The sequence below is a fragment of the Watersipora subatra genome, chromosome 6 (genome assembly GCF_963576615.1).
Source record: "Watersipora subatra chromosome 6, tzWatSuba1.1, whole genome shotgun sequence".
In the NCBI taxonomy this organism is placed as follows: Eukaryota; Metazoa; Bryozoa; class Gymnolaemata; order Cheilostomatida; family Watersiporidae; genus Watersipora; species Watersipora subatra.
In genome coordinates this window covers 20,005,080-20,020,357 of record NC_088713.1, presented here as the reverse complement: position 1 = coordinate 20,020,357, position 15,278 = coordinate 20,005,080, and the positions used below count along the sequence as shown (strand labels likewise).

Sequence of the window (15,278 nt, the reverse complement as noted above, 5' to 3'; positions counted from 1 at the left end):
TATTTCAACGGTTTGAGATACTGAGTCTTTCCAGTGTTTGAAAAACAGTAGTAGTTTATTCGTAACTTGAGATCAGACTGATGAGTACAGAATATGATTTTATTTATATAGCAATTGGTTAGCTTTATAGCTAGAAAAAGCATAAGTGTCAAAAAGCTTTAATGAATGATACAAATATAACCATTAGCTTTTCAATAATAGAATAGTTGATATTTTTGTATCAAAATATCTCAACACAAAGGTAGTATTATAACTTTGTTTTTATTTTTTATTTAACGTATTCAGTTTCATTCACATTTATTTGAGCTCTTTTAAAGCAACAAAATAGTGTTGAAATCATGCAGCCAATAGAGTGCAAACAATAAATGTAGTCATAGAGGTACTACTCCGACGTTTAAGCTCAATGCATTCTATGACTGAGCTCGTATGTTAAATTTCTTGTATCTCAAAGCAACATTTCTTATTTAAAACAACTACAAACATGTTAATTGGTTCCCATTTTCTAAAAAGCCACCTAAAACAGAAGATTATGACAGGAAAATGTGTTTTTAGTTGCTGCGATTCACTGCCTACACTCACAAAGTATATATTCCTTGGTCATGATCTGAAATAAATTATCATTATTATGCACAGTCCTGCTTGAAGTTCTTACCTTTGAAACAGTTGTAGTGGCAAACAGTGGCGTTAGAGAGACTTGTTGACAACACGTTTGATACACTATATTATTGTGATGCTATGTAATATAACATAAATTGTAATTTAACTTAAATGAATTTAGCTTACTAAATACAAAATTAATGATAATTTTTAATTGTGCATTAATTTTAATTTTAACTTTGTCTTCATTTTCACCTTTTTTATCTTTTTTCTGGCTTGGCTGGCGCTTTTTGCATTGTCTTTTCTATTACATTTTGTCAGCTTTATCAAAACTTTTTTTTAAACTGATCCAACGAGAAAAACCAAGTGATGATGTTCTCAATAGCGGCCTTCTGCATGCTTAACCACCTAATGGCCGCATCGAAAACTGTTTCGTCTGTTCGCATCTTAAATTAATCTTTTATCCCAAGTCGAAAACTGCTTAAATTACAAGCGCATCTCAAAATTCTCATTTTTTGACATACTCGTATGTTGAGGTTTGACTGTAACTAGATTGTTAAAAGCAGTCTGTACATACCAGTGGTTCCTTTAGAGTCAACTACGCTGATATGTACAGCAAAAACTGTAAGACAGAGACCTCATAACTTGAGGGTTCCCTGTATTTCAAATTTATTGTTTGTTCGCGCGTGCGAACATTGAGGTTTTACTGTAACTAGATTGTTAAAAGCAGTCTGTACATACCAGTGTAGTCAGCTCCTCTAGAGCCCCAGCGAGATGCGATGTTCTCTCCGAGTTGTGTGCCCATGTGCGAGCCGTTACTGTGCTGCAGAGAGCCAATGGTAGCGAGGTGGTCAGCCCATTTTTGAGCTACATCACAGAGCTGATAGTTGAGCTCGAGGTTTGGAACGTGGTGGAGAGCTCTAAAAGTGTGACACGTTTCAGCTGTTATCAACTTCCTATTTAATTTATTCAAAGAACTTATTGGATGTGGTTAAACTAAGCATGTTTCTATCAGACTTGATCATACAAATTTATCTTAACTTTGAAAACTTTACAATTTAAAAGAAAAACTGTTGTTAAATTTTTGCTAGACAGAATAATAAATTATAATAAATAAAGTTAAACTTTTGTGATAACCTAAATACTAACTTTGGGTTTTAGCTGAATAATATTTACTGATAAGCAAATGAAATTTGTTTATAAGGTTTTCAAATGTCCAAGTTTTGAAGAATTTAAATGTATTAAAAGTGGATTTATTTTAGCTGAAGTGTCTGACTACTGCCTTTAGCCTAAGCTATTGCCATGGTTTCAGAATAAAAAAACAAAAATGGCAAACGGGTGTTATGAACAATTATAACCCATATTTATTTGGTGTCTTTTTTAAAGTTGTTGGTTTATATTTTATATTTTATATTTATCAACCAATGAAAACTCACCTAAGGTTATTGTGCGCTCGGAGAGCATCTTTCTTGAACTCCTCTCCTGACTGCTTGAAAGTACACTTGATCTCAGGCTAAAGTTATAAGTATTGAAAGTGCATATGATCTCAGGCTAAAGTGCTAATTATTAAAAGTACATAGGATCTCAGGCTAAAGAGATAAGTATTGAGAGAGCATATGATCTCAGGCTAAAGTGGTAAATATTAAAAGTACATGTGATATCAGACTAAAATGATAAATATCCAATATAGATAAAAATGAGAATAAAACAGAAAATAACATGAAAATGAAAATCTAGAATAAAGTTACTATTAGAATTTTTTAGTAGTATATGCATCTAAACAAAGAATCTTTTATAGAGAAAAAATATTTTGACTTGATATAAAATGTATATGACAGTGTGTTAGTTATAATAGAATAAAACCTGTTATGAAATAGTAATAATATAACATGATTATAATATAACAGTAGTAGTAATATAATACAATCTTCACCATAATAACAACAGTGTCATCTATCTGTCTATAGTTATGCTAAGAGCATTAGGCAAAAAAAACTGCTTCATTCAAGAATCAAACTCAGGGTGTCAGGAAAAAAAGGCAAGCACACTACCACTACACCTTTGAGGCAACACACTGATGAACTGGATAATTCTCCATATACTGGATACGCATGATGATCTCTCACAGCGCACTGAGCTGGTGAACATGTTAGTTTGATGATTATGAGCTAGATCGTTATATAGCATAATATACCTTAATAAAACAAAGTTTAGTTTTTACTATAATAAAGGCTACATGTACATGTATGTTTAGTCATTCAACGCCATGCTAAGAGTGTTAGAAAGAGAATTGCATAGTTTGAGAATCAAGCCCTGATATTCAGCTCCCCACCAGGCACACTACCATCTGCACCACTAAACAACCTTTCCACATCTAAGAATAATTGTGCATATACTTATTACACCTGATGATCCCTTACGAGGCATGGAACTGTCAGCATATTAATATGATATAATATAGTAGAGTTTAATGCAATATGATATCAGACAAAATAATACAGTGCAATGATATATTATATAGAGTAATGTAATATAATATAGTATATAAGGTAATATAATTTAATTTAATATAGTATTATATCATATCTTTGGATATTACATATTTAGTGCATTATTAAACAATATAGTTTACTATTGTATAACAACACAGTAAAATATGGTTAAATAATTTTAAAGCTGAAATAACTTTGAATAAGAGTCCACGTTTAATTTCATTTTCATTGATCAAAGTAAATGTTTTCATATTTTTATTTGCTTGCGAATAAAGTTTCTTTAAAAAAGCTAGTTTTTTACCAAAGGTGTGGATTTTTACTTTGGAAAAAATGCAAACATTTCTTACAATTGCTCCAATAAATTTAAGCCAATAAATTAAAAATAATATTAGTAATTATAAGAACCTGGTTTGGATCAGAAAGCAAGTTCTTGGGAGATACATTCTCTTCAATTCGTTCTTCTGTAATCGTCTCCACAGTTCCATCGGGATGAGTAATTGTCTTTGTCACCGTAACCTTTGAAGCACAGGGATAAATGTTTAAACATTTATTTAGTGTTTCTGTAGAAATGGCTTCGTAGCTTATAAGCTCACTAGCAATCAGATAGCATAACCACTAAGCAGAGCTGTGATACAGCAGTACACATGCCCCTAAAATAGATCATATTAAAATGTTTGAAACATTCCCGAACCTTCCTTGTTGATTTTTAACAATTGTGCTCCCAAAAAGTTGTTAATTTTAGTAGTAAGTAAGTCAATACAATTTATTTATAAAAATACTTTATTTGGTTTTACTTGACAGACTTTCTAAAAGTGATACAAATCATTTTGAGGTTCAAGTCTTATTGAAGTTTTTGTTAACGTAATCTAAAAGCAAAAATTTATTTGATCATTTCAGATAAGATTTTAAAAAATATGCTTCAGAAGTTATTGTTTAGTTAGCAAGTAGTATGCAAAAGCTGAAGCAGTTTTTACTATCATTTCATTTGTTGTGACATTTTTTTCATTTTCGCGACTAGACAATATACATATTAAATAATTCTTCAAAAGATTTTCTATTCTTTATAAACATTTATCTGAAGCAAACGCTGTCCCAGCAGTCTCTGGAGACATGTAAACCTGACAAATATTTGTGTAAAGTTTAGAGTCAATCTCTGAGGCTCCAATTTCTCAGTGAAAATGATTTTATTGTTAGAGGTTTTGACGTCATTAGAGAGATTTGCTTCTCAGCTTTCCAATGTTGTAAAACATGCATAGCTTAAATAGTTTATGCAGTAAGTAAATTATATTCAAAGTTAGTTTAAGTTTTTGCTAAATGTAATAGGCAACAAAGGCAAAGGTTTTTTTTTAATTTTTGCCTAATTATACACGGCAAGCTTGCTCAGAACTCACTATTTCACCGAGAGTTATGACCTCAACGCATTACTACTTTTACTGATTCAGCAATTGAAGTTTTTTTTCCAAAAGGGAGTTAACTTTAATTTTATGCTGGTTTTATTGTTTAATGTTTTACATAGTGTTCCAATGTTACACATAAATTGAAAAAACAGTCAAATTACTTTTGTTCCTAAATTTAAAAAAATCATTAAGTTGTGAATAGATCACATTTTTTGCATTTTGTCCCAAAAAAAGGAAATGTGTAAGTTTTTTTTATTCTAAGTTTTTTGTTTCTTTCCAAGAGTTAAAAAGTAAAAAAACTATTTAGATAGAGTACATAAAATGTATATGATGGACTCAGATTTTAACAAAGTTTACCAAACTTTTCCGCGTTCTATGAACAGAGCACAATCTTATTTTGTCGGGGTTAGCGTAAAAGAGCCAAATCAATTTCTTATCATTAGCTTAGACTTGAAATAAAGAGGTAAAACTTATGTCTCTTTGTCTTTATTCAATTTTATGAATTTTAATTAACACATTAACACATGCTAACATATTACCATATTAATATGTTAGCATCTTATAATGTTAACATTATAACATACTAATATGTGAATAAATCACCATATTATAATGTTAACATTCTAACATATATCCATGTTAATATGTTAGCATGTTAATGTGTTAACATGTAAATATGTTAACATGTTAATATGTTAACATGTTAATATGTTAACATGTTAATATGTTAACATGTTAATATGTTAACATTTTAATATAGTAACATGTTTATATGTTAACATGTTAATATGTTAACAATATAGAGTAGCTTATAGTGTAATTGTACCTTGCTTGTGCCAAACTTTGCTCTGTCTATACTTGCAGCTTTCGCCACGGCATCGGGTTGAGGACGGGATTGGGCTATAAAAACAATTATTAATACAATCAGCATTTGTATACAAAGGTTAGAATCAGTAGGCTGACTTGATCAAATTGGTTTCGAGGAGACATATACATGTAAGAAAACAAAGTAATTTTTTTAATTAGTAGTATTAGTCAATCAATTAATAACAGTAATTAATTTACTTTTGTAATTTAGTTGGGCACCTGCAAAGTAGTTAAATAAATTCTTTAACCAAAATTTTATTTAAATGTTGAGATTTAAAGTACTAGTGATGTATCAGAAACAGCATTAGATTTACTTGTGTACATAACATAGACATATAATAAATAAGATAATAATAAATTAATAATAATATAGAAACTATGTATAGTAGTATATATTTTCTAATAATATAACAATAATATAATAATAAAATAACAGCAAAATAAAATATTTAACAATATTAATAATAATAAAACAGATAAAATTACTTGCTAGCACTAATATTGATTTAATATCGCAACTAATTGTTTTGAAATTTTAAAAGAATTAGTTGTGAACCCAGTTTGAAGGTGTAGCTAACATTCATTAAATAGAAATTCAAAATGCTTCTCATTAATTAATTAAGAGTGCTACACAAGTTTGCATGTATAACTTTTTATTAAAATTGATAATCAATATTGATAATCAATATTGATAATCAATATTGATAATCAATATTGATAATCATCAGCAAAATAGTGTTTTTATTACAAAAAAAATGTAAAGACACAAATCAAGAATTATTGAGTGAGTTGAAAAGAGGTGATTCAAAAGTTGGTAATTTATTAGTATTGCAAAGGAGTTGGGATAGTGAATCGAAAGTTGCAGTAACAAAAAATTCATAAACTGAAATATACGATGGTGGATGTACTATGTTGGGGTCACAAAATAAAAACGATGTTTGTCAGGTGAGAAAAACAAATACAAATATTCTGGCCATAGTTCACCCAGAATTTTTAAACCTGTGACACAAATCTAGGAATGAGCATGTTTGGGTTAAAGCAAAATGTTTAAAGACTGTGATAGTTGAATAGTCAATTTGGAGTTATCCTCTTAATTAGCTTTTTCTATTCTCTATTACAACTGTGTTGAAAAATACTTTTAATTACACCTAAAACAGTATATTGCTGTTAGCCAGTTTATAAAATTTATACCTATTTAAATTTGAATAAACTTGATAATATACCTAAAGCCTTTTTATTGCTGCAACTGGATTTGCGTAAACCTGCATATTTTCTTATATAAAAACAACACTTGTTTGTTCAGACTTATGCAGACTGGACCATGTCCAGACATTGAACATTGAGTACGGTAACGGTACACTAAACTGCTTATATTGTCTCAAACACATACTCCTAGGCTACATCATGGTAAACTAAGGCAAGTATACATGAAAGGGTAAAATATGGTTATACTTACAATAGGGTACAGTATTGCATTAATAACATTGACAATAACAAAAGGACATTACAGTACAACGCTCTGACAGGAAACATCACTTGCGTGGTCTGTAGGAAGAGCAAACTATTAGTATTATAGCATAATTATAATATAGTACAATATGCATATACATTACACATGAGAAAGTAATATATGGTAATACCTGCAAAATGTTTCAGTATACGTAATATTAATACCAATAATAATAGCAAACGGAAATTACAGGACACTTTCGAAAAACTAGCAAGCACGCGTTGCTTGTGTCATCTGTTACAAGATTCACCTATCGGTCAGAGTTGTTATTCTTCCAATGAACACAGCTGCATCGGACATCTTTCTGGACTTTGAACGTTATCCGGACAATCAAAAGTTTGTGAAAATGAGGATTCACAATTCGGGGGTTGACTGCATTTTGAAACATTGCCAACCTTTGTTTTGCTGTACCATAATAGTTAGTGTCATAACAAGAGAAAACAAGATAGACTATGTGCAGTAGGCAGCATCATGCTTATTATTATTCAGATCTTCTTTTGTTATATAGAGGCTAATTTTTTGCTCTGACATTCCTATATATAAGTAAAAATAATCAATAATCACCATTGAATCACCATAATAATGATTCCAGCTGAAAAAATCAAAACTATTTCCAATCTTTAAATATTCTTAAATTCAATTCTTTACATATTTTTGGAATTGTGTGCTCATGCTCACCATGAATGTCAATGCTGCATAGTTTTAACTTTATTAATTATCAAGGTGGCTAACAACGATGTGACGAGACTTATTTTCTTATTTATTATCATTTTAGTTTATTAGAGACTGACAGCTTTCTATTAATCTTTTACTAAAAGCCTAATATTTATTAATTGTATCTAATTAATGAGTATTATGCTGATCAACATCTTTTCCATTGCAGTTTAAATACTTCATGTTCTCTGAGTCAAATACATGTATGAAATTGTCTTATAAAGAGTTGTCTTCACCTGAGTTTAGCTTGACAAAATTTTAGCTTAAACCAACATAAACTCAGGTTTACTTTTTGAATTACTAAACAATTATGTTGAAATTAAGATAAAAAATATTATTGGTTTCTACCTTTTGATTGGTTATCAAAATTAAACTCTCAAATTAAATCAAAACTAAATCCAAACACAATAACACAACTATATTAATCATGACTTTTACCAAAAGAAAGATTAAACTTGTTTTATTTGACACGCAATTGTGTAGAACAGGCTAAAAATAAGCAACATTTTTTTATCCAGAATATTATTAGCAAACCAAGGAAAAGAAATATTTACTTCAACTTGTTTTTCACGCATGGTAGCACAACTCCAATGCAGCTATAGTTGTTTTTTATGTAAAAAAAGTCAATGTGATTAGCTACATTGACTACATTGACTACATTGACATACTTAATAATTGAATAGTTAATAGTTCTATAGATTAGCTATCATAGTTTACTTGTAATTTCTTACTTGAAAAACCTATTCTACCTGCTTTAGTTTGCTGAAAATTCATGGCTTGGTTTTGTTGAGATTTCCACTGCGGGAAGCTGAATTTCTGTCATGGCAGAAAACCAATCTCTTATCATTTGAAAAAAATGTTTTGACCTGTTTCCTACCTCCACCTTCCTCATCGCTAGAGGATGAAGAGCTGTTCTCTTTACGTCCGCCAACGACTACAGACTTGACAGTCGACTTCATTGGAAACACATTTTCTTTGTACTTTCCTACGTAGTTCCCGGCTGGATGGTAGTTGGCGACGACTATGCACTTTCCTCCCTTTGAGACCATGGCAACTCCAAGCTCCTTTGAGTCTTTCCAAACCACTTGGCTAAAATGACCTGCAAAATATGACTTGCAAGTGACTTTTGATTAGTTGTTCAATTTTTTTCAGGCTATGTGGTTTTTTAAAGTCATTTTCCCAAACAGACTCTGTAACAGTTTTATCTCTTCTAAAAACTGTAAACAGTTAGAAAACATTTTATTTTTTAATAAATCAATTAAACGTGTATTTTAAATTTAATAAACAATTTAATATAATAAAGTTCAACGTAATAAATTCGATAATTTTTCATATAAGAAATTTTGAAATTTAATATAATTCAACTGTTTTAAGGTTCTTTATGCCAACTCTAAAGCAGGGGTTTTTAGCTGGGGTTTAGATTGAACCCTATGGGTTCAGTGAGTCGGTGTCAGGGGTTGGGTGAATGTCAAGCTACATAAGTGATGGGCTGAGTGAAGATTTCATGTATCTTTGCAAGACATGGAATAGACTTGGCTTTGAAAAAAGACATGAGTGTGGCACTTGCCAAGTGAGGCCAAGCGTTTCTGAACTGATCTTTCAGAGGCGCCAGCAGAAGTGAGACTGATTTGCAAGGTCATGTTTTTATGTAAATAGATGTATTTTGTGGGAATTTCATGAAATATATTGGTTTTGTTCTTTGAACATAGTGATGCTAATGCACAGTTTATTTTCTGAACCTTAAAACATATAATTGTTGTGAGTGTAAAAATTCACAACTTACTTTTCAAATATATAAAGGTTGGTGAAAGCGCATATGAAATTGGTAGGACTCAGGACGTCTAATAAGGTTGAGAACCAATGATTTAGAAATATCTGGTACAAAAATGCTCACAGGGCAAAGAGGATACAACAGGAATACCTGTACTAATAAACTTGGAGTTATTTTCTAAATGCTATTACCGTAGGGGACAAATTTAATCACAATATTTTAGCTTTTCAAACAGTGCACAACACACTAATGAGAGAAAAAAGCAAAGCTAAATTTGGAGTTGCTACCTCTTAAATTGTCAGTTTAGAAAAACAGCATTGAATAAGCCACTACCAATCCTTTTTCACTTTTAGCTAATTTTTTCAATTTCTATGAATTAACAATGTTGAAATTGTTGCTTTTTTAAATTATTTGACTGTCAGTCTAAATATTTCAAAGTTTCCCTTGAAACCTTTATGTAAACGAGGATCATTATTTTGGAAAGATCCCTACTTACCGGTTTTTATTCCGGTGGAGTGGCCGGAAAAGTCATAATCTTTGATCTCGCTGTACCACTGGTCAACCGCCTCGTGAGCTATAATTATAAATTATAGCATAATAAATTATAATAAATAATTATATATTGATTCAAACTATACTCATAGTAGCGACATAACATGTGTGAATAATGATAAAATATGTGTGAATAATGTCTAGCTCCCTTGCACTAAAATTTATAGCAATATGTTTTGGGGAATTTCTAAATATTTGATAATCAATCAACTGGTATAATTTTAGTGGTGCAGCTCACTTGGTTTATTGTTTTATTCTTAGACCTAATTTTACAGTAATTTTTAAAGAAATGAAAGTAAATACTATAATTTTTGGTTAATGGTTATAATTGAATCTCATATTCAACTAACTGTAATTTTGATATACTCTATAAATTTGTTCTAGTCCAATAAATCACTAAACCAACTGGTATGAGTTTTAATAGCTATAGAGTTGACCTATATTTGATTCTTCTGTGAAAAGTTTCTTTATTTTGAACTCTGGTTTGTCACACATAGTTTTTATTACAGATCTGTATTATTTTCATTATTATTGACCATTTTTCATCTTTCTGTATGTATAACTTTTTATACGTATTTGTACTCATCAACAAAATGAGGGTTTTCATTACTTACCAAAACACATGAACAAACAGAAATAAAAAAACATCAAGTGAGTTGTTTGCTACTTTTGTTACAAAGCAATTTTGATTCTTTGATGATACAATTATTCTGAAACTGAATAATTTGGCTTATTAGCCGAACTGGTTGAAGTGTCAGTGTAATAAGCTCAAATTCGTGGGTTTGAGCCCCATACAGGCCAACATTTTAGTCATGTCTTCAATAGCATGGCCAGGATTTTGTCAATATTGAAACACGAATATTGAGGTTGACTAAAAGTTGGCATATTTAAAACAACTGCAATTGCAAAACAAAAATAAAAGGCTTTGACATTTACACCAAAAATCTTCGACTTTGACATCAAAGATTCATTTAAAAGTCACATTGTATTAGCGACAAAACAGTGAGTCCTTGAATCTCAAATGAAACTGATTTCAGATTGGAGTTGCAATGAAAATTTTTAAGCTGTCCAATCAGGACCACTCATTTAAACTAAATATACATAAATTATTTCTCATTCGTTCATTACAAAAACATCAGATTGGATGTTACAACACTATAACGTTAACGTTTTATTTCAACGAACATTGTGAGTTAATTTCAAATAGTCCGTTACAGTGGTTATCTGTGTAAAGAAGACCAATCATTCACAAATCAAATATACATGAACTATTTATCATTTTATAATTATGAAAGCTTATGAACCTAGAGACTAGTAGCTATTATTCAACTTGTAACATCAGCAAATGTGGTGCCAACAATTAAATGTGGAAAAGTGAGGATTTCTTGCAAAAACAAGAAAATACTTCAAGATTTTTCTTTAGCTACCAGCTGAGTACAAAGATTTCACAAAAAGTTTAAATTTCTTTTGAAATCCATCAAATATAACATATTTGTGAGAGATATTGCAAAACATTAAAACATTAAAATATCAGTTATTTTGTAAGATGTGTCCTAGCAACAGTGTAATTTGTCAAAATAGGTGAAAGCTCCAACCGTTCCGCTCCAGGCAACATCAGCTCCCAGTCACTTACAGTACTACACACCAGGTTTGTGTGTTCTGTTTATGCTTGTTTGCTAACCTTAATATTCACTGACTAATAAAATATTTGAATTATGAATACTAGTATGTTTGGCAGCCCCATGCACCATGAGAGATCGTCATGAGTAATCAGTAAGTGCATAAATATTATGTGAAGCTCGAGTAGTGCAGTGGTTAGCACGCAGGTGTATAAAATGGAGTGCCCAAGTTTAATTCCCATGAAACACAATTTTTTTGACTAAAATTTTTGCTGTGGCTTTAGACGGACAGACAGACAGACATACAAACAAGCACGGCTTTTATTATAGTAAAAATTTGAACAGGCAAGAACAAACTTTTTACCAAAGTAACTAATAATCACATTTTCAACTATACTGATCAAAGTTTTACAGAAGCTTTAAGTTGGTAGAGGTAGACACATGCTGTCAGTACCATATTTAATATAATATAAAATTTTGCCTCATGTACTCAGGCAAGCATGTACTCTACATACCAGTATACTCGCAGTGAGTTCCCGTTGAAGTCTTAGCCGCAATATTCTCACCAAGTGGACTGCCATTATGTTCAGCATTGCTATGCTTTAGGTTTCCAGAGCTACAAGTAAATTATGTTATACTTGTTTAATTATATAACTTTTTACAATGTATATTATAATATACCTTCTCATAATATGTTATATTGTGGTATATTATAATGTCTTGCACTATGTTCTGTAGCTTAAGCTTTTATAGCCTATAGCTCTCCAGTTTTAACTGTATGTGCAATACTATGAGATTTTAAACTAAAAAACTTTTGAAGCTGTCAATAAAACAGTGAAAACATTTTTTGAGTGCATCAAAATAATTTTCAATTAAAATGTATATATGTTTGTAAGTTTTTTTGTTGGTCAATCATCCCTGTGTTTATTTATAGTCATTAACTTCTAGTAAGGAATGATCCATTTTGCAGAGGGTTTTATTTCAGAACCTCCAGGTCTAAAGACCAGCGATCTACCCCACCACACTATAAATTCCTATTGCCTACCACTACATTATGGACTCATCCCGACTATAGCATTAAATTATTGTAATGAAGTTCTTTACATTGGTTAAAATACTTATGCTTAAAGTTTTTAAGGTTTTTAACTAGGACAGTTGATCGCTACGCGTAACGTAATGATTATTACGCTGGCTTCAAACGTGTCTTTTGTTTAAGTAAGTATTTAGACTAGTAAACTATGAGGTAAATTACTCAAAATCATTTGGTAATTGTTTTATTACCCATGCAAAGCTGGTCATATGGTTAGCAATTCAAAGTATATTTTCAAATATTTTCAAAAGCTACATAATTAGGTTTTTGCTAAAAATTTGGAATCAAATTTTGATCAAAATTTTATAAAATTTTTGAGAATTTAAATACAAAAATATTTGCAAACATTATTGTAAATTTATTGATAAAAAACAATCTCCTTCGCAAGATTAATTTATTTGCCATGTCCGCTGGAAATATTTATCTTGATTTTATCGTAAATGAATTTCGCAAATTACACTATGTATATTTAGAATCCGCTGGCTTCAAATCTGCAACACTATAACATAGATTAACAAAAGCTGAATAGTTCTTAAGGAATTAATTAGAAGCTTCAAAAGATGTAACCGAGAGACACCATGATGAATTTATACTGCGCTGACACTGTAAACTGAAAACTCTAAATGTTACCTTTTATGAGTTATTGCAGTGAAATCACCTAAAAGTATTGTGTGTCTATAATTCTTGAAAAATAAACTAATGTTTGCTGCATAAAGTATATGCGCGCATAATTTTAAGGAATGTTTGTATGTCATCCAGAGAGCTCCACATAATAAATATCAAAAATATCTTTATCATCGAATAGAATTATCGTTTAAATGCAGCAAAGTATTGTGTATGTTTTTAGAAGAAGGTACTAGTGTCCATGGCAGACTTTGAATCACAAATGGTTGATACATCAGAAGAGACAAAAGTGACAGCAAAAAAGTGAATTTTAGAAGTTAGTTGCAAAAGGTTCTCTGAAAAAAATGCATGTATTGTGTCAAAAATATCGCTCGTAGTAAGAAATTAGACCTAAAAGAGTTGGTTGGTTGCAATTAGGAAGTAGTTGGTGTATTACAAAACCACAAATATGACAATTATATAAAATTTCCATTTAAAAGCATCTCATATGAACAAATGAAACTAAAATTTTATTGAAAGCATACTTTCAATAAATTCCTTGACTTGTTCTACTCACCTTAATACAGCTCTTCTTGGCTGCTATAATTGCTATCATAACTTACAGAAACACTTAGAGTAATACACTGCGCTGCGAGCTGACCAACAAAGGTCAATCCTATGAGCTGACACACAAATCACTCTATCTTGTCTTCATGCATGATCCTGCCAAAATGCTTGACCATATTTTACTCATCAAAAGTCGCTAAATGTTGGTTCAAATTTGAAATTTATTTTAGGTAAATCTAGTTCTCAAAACATTCAATATTTCTAATCATTGAACATTGCTGAATGTGTCTACCAGCTGAGCTTTGATGATGTAAGAAAGTCTACAATTTCTTTCAGATCAATAAGGTTACTGGGAGACATCAGACTGGATTCAATGAAACCTGCGTAGTAATTATTAAAATGGTATAGCCAGAGAACTGTTATATGCTGTCGTTTTATGCTGTCGTTCATGCCGTCTGCGCTATGTTACTTTGTCAGAGCTACCACTTAATTAGTTCATTGAAGGTTTAAAATATTGCGTTCTTCAAACCATCTGCATATAATGAAAAGTTTTCATTTTACCATTCCTGCTGAAAATCAGAGAACGTCAAATACACCGACAATAAAAGCCTCATTAAATGAAATGTAAAGGTCATTATCTTTTTACAATTTTCGGCAACACTTGCTTGTCAAATAATATATATTCAATGTTGATCTACTATATTATAAATATCTGGTCTTTTAATCTTAAAACCATTGCACAGAATAACAAAATTAGGCAGTTATGCAAATGCTCCATAAAAGTTTGCCTTTGACAAGAATCGAGCTCCAACACCTTAGCACTACACCAAATGACCACAAACAAGACCGGAAAGTATTGTTAGTATCATAAAAGTGATGTTCCACGACATTAACAAATTCTTGTGATGGAAAACTTATACATGTAAGATTAGATGCACTATGGCTTATTTAATGTGTAAAAGTAGGTCAACTTCTAGCAATGCCAGATACAGTTAAAAATCTTAGAACTTTTTTCCATAAAAATGCGCCACGATCCGTCTGATTAAAAACTCAAAAATCTGTCTTCACGTGGAATAAAGATAATTGTCCTCCATGAACGTGTTCATGGAGGACAATTATCCTAGACTGCGTTCATGGAGGACAATTGTCCTTGACTGCGTTCATGAAGGACAATTGTCTTAGATTGCGCTCATGGAGGACAATTATCCTAAACTGCGTTCATGGAGGACAATTGTCCTAGACCGCGTTCATGGAGGACAATTGTCCTTGACTGCGTTCATGGAGGACAATTGTCCTTGACTGCGTTCATGGAGGACAATTATCCTAGACTGCGTTCATGGAGGACAATTGTCCTAGACTGCGTTCATGGAGGACAATTGTCCTAGACTGCGTTCATGGAGGACAATTATCCTAGACTGCGTTCATGGAGGACAATTGTCCTAGACTGCGTTCATGGAGGACAATTGTCCTAGACTGCGTTCATGGAGGACAATTATCCT

At 31.1% G+C, this 15,278-nt stretch overlaps 1 protein-coding gene across 3 annotated transcripts in view; it reads right to left on the bottom strand.

Annotated features, from left to right (window-relative positions):
- Positions 1–15,278, bottom strand: part of LOC137398562 (uncharacterized) — a 36,052-nt gene that overhangs the window by 3,884 nt on the left and 16,890 nt on the right. For all 3 annotated transcript variants that reach the window (XM_068084697.1, XM_068084699.1, XM_068084700.1), the window contains exons 3-9: positions 12,035–12,135; positions 9,845–9,922; positions 8,455–8,676; positions 5,313–5,386; positions 3,495–3,605; positions 2,034–2,110; positions 1,339–1,517 (exon numbers count right to left, since the gene is read on the bottom strand). In XM_068084697.1, the coding sequence (XP_067940798.1) occupies positions 1,339–1,517; positions 2,034–2,110; positions 3,495–3,605; positions 5,313–5,386; positions 8,455–8,676; positions 9,845–9,922; positions 12,035–12,135 (842 nt within the window). The remainder of the gene's footprint in view (positions 1–1,338; positions 1,518–2,033; positions 2,111–3,494; positions 3,606–5,312; positions 5,387–8,454; positions 8,677–9,844; positions 9,923–12,034; positions 12,136–15,278) is intronic.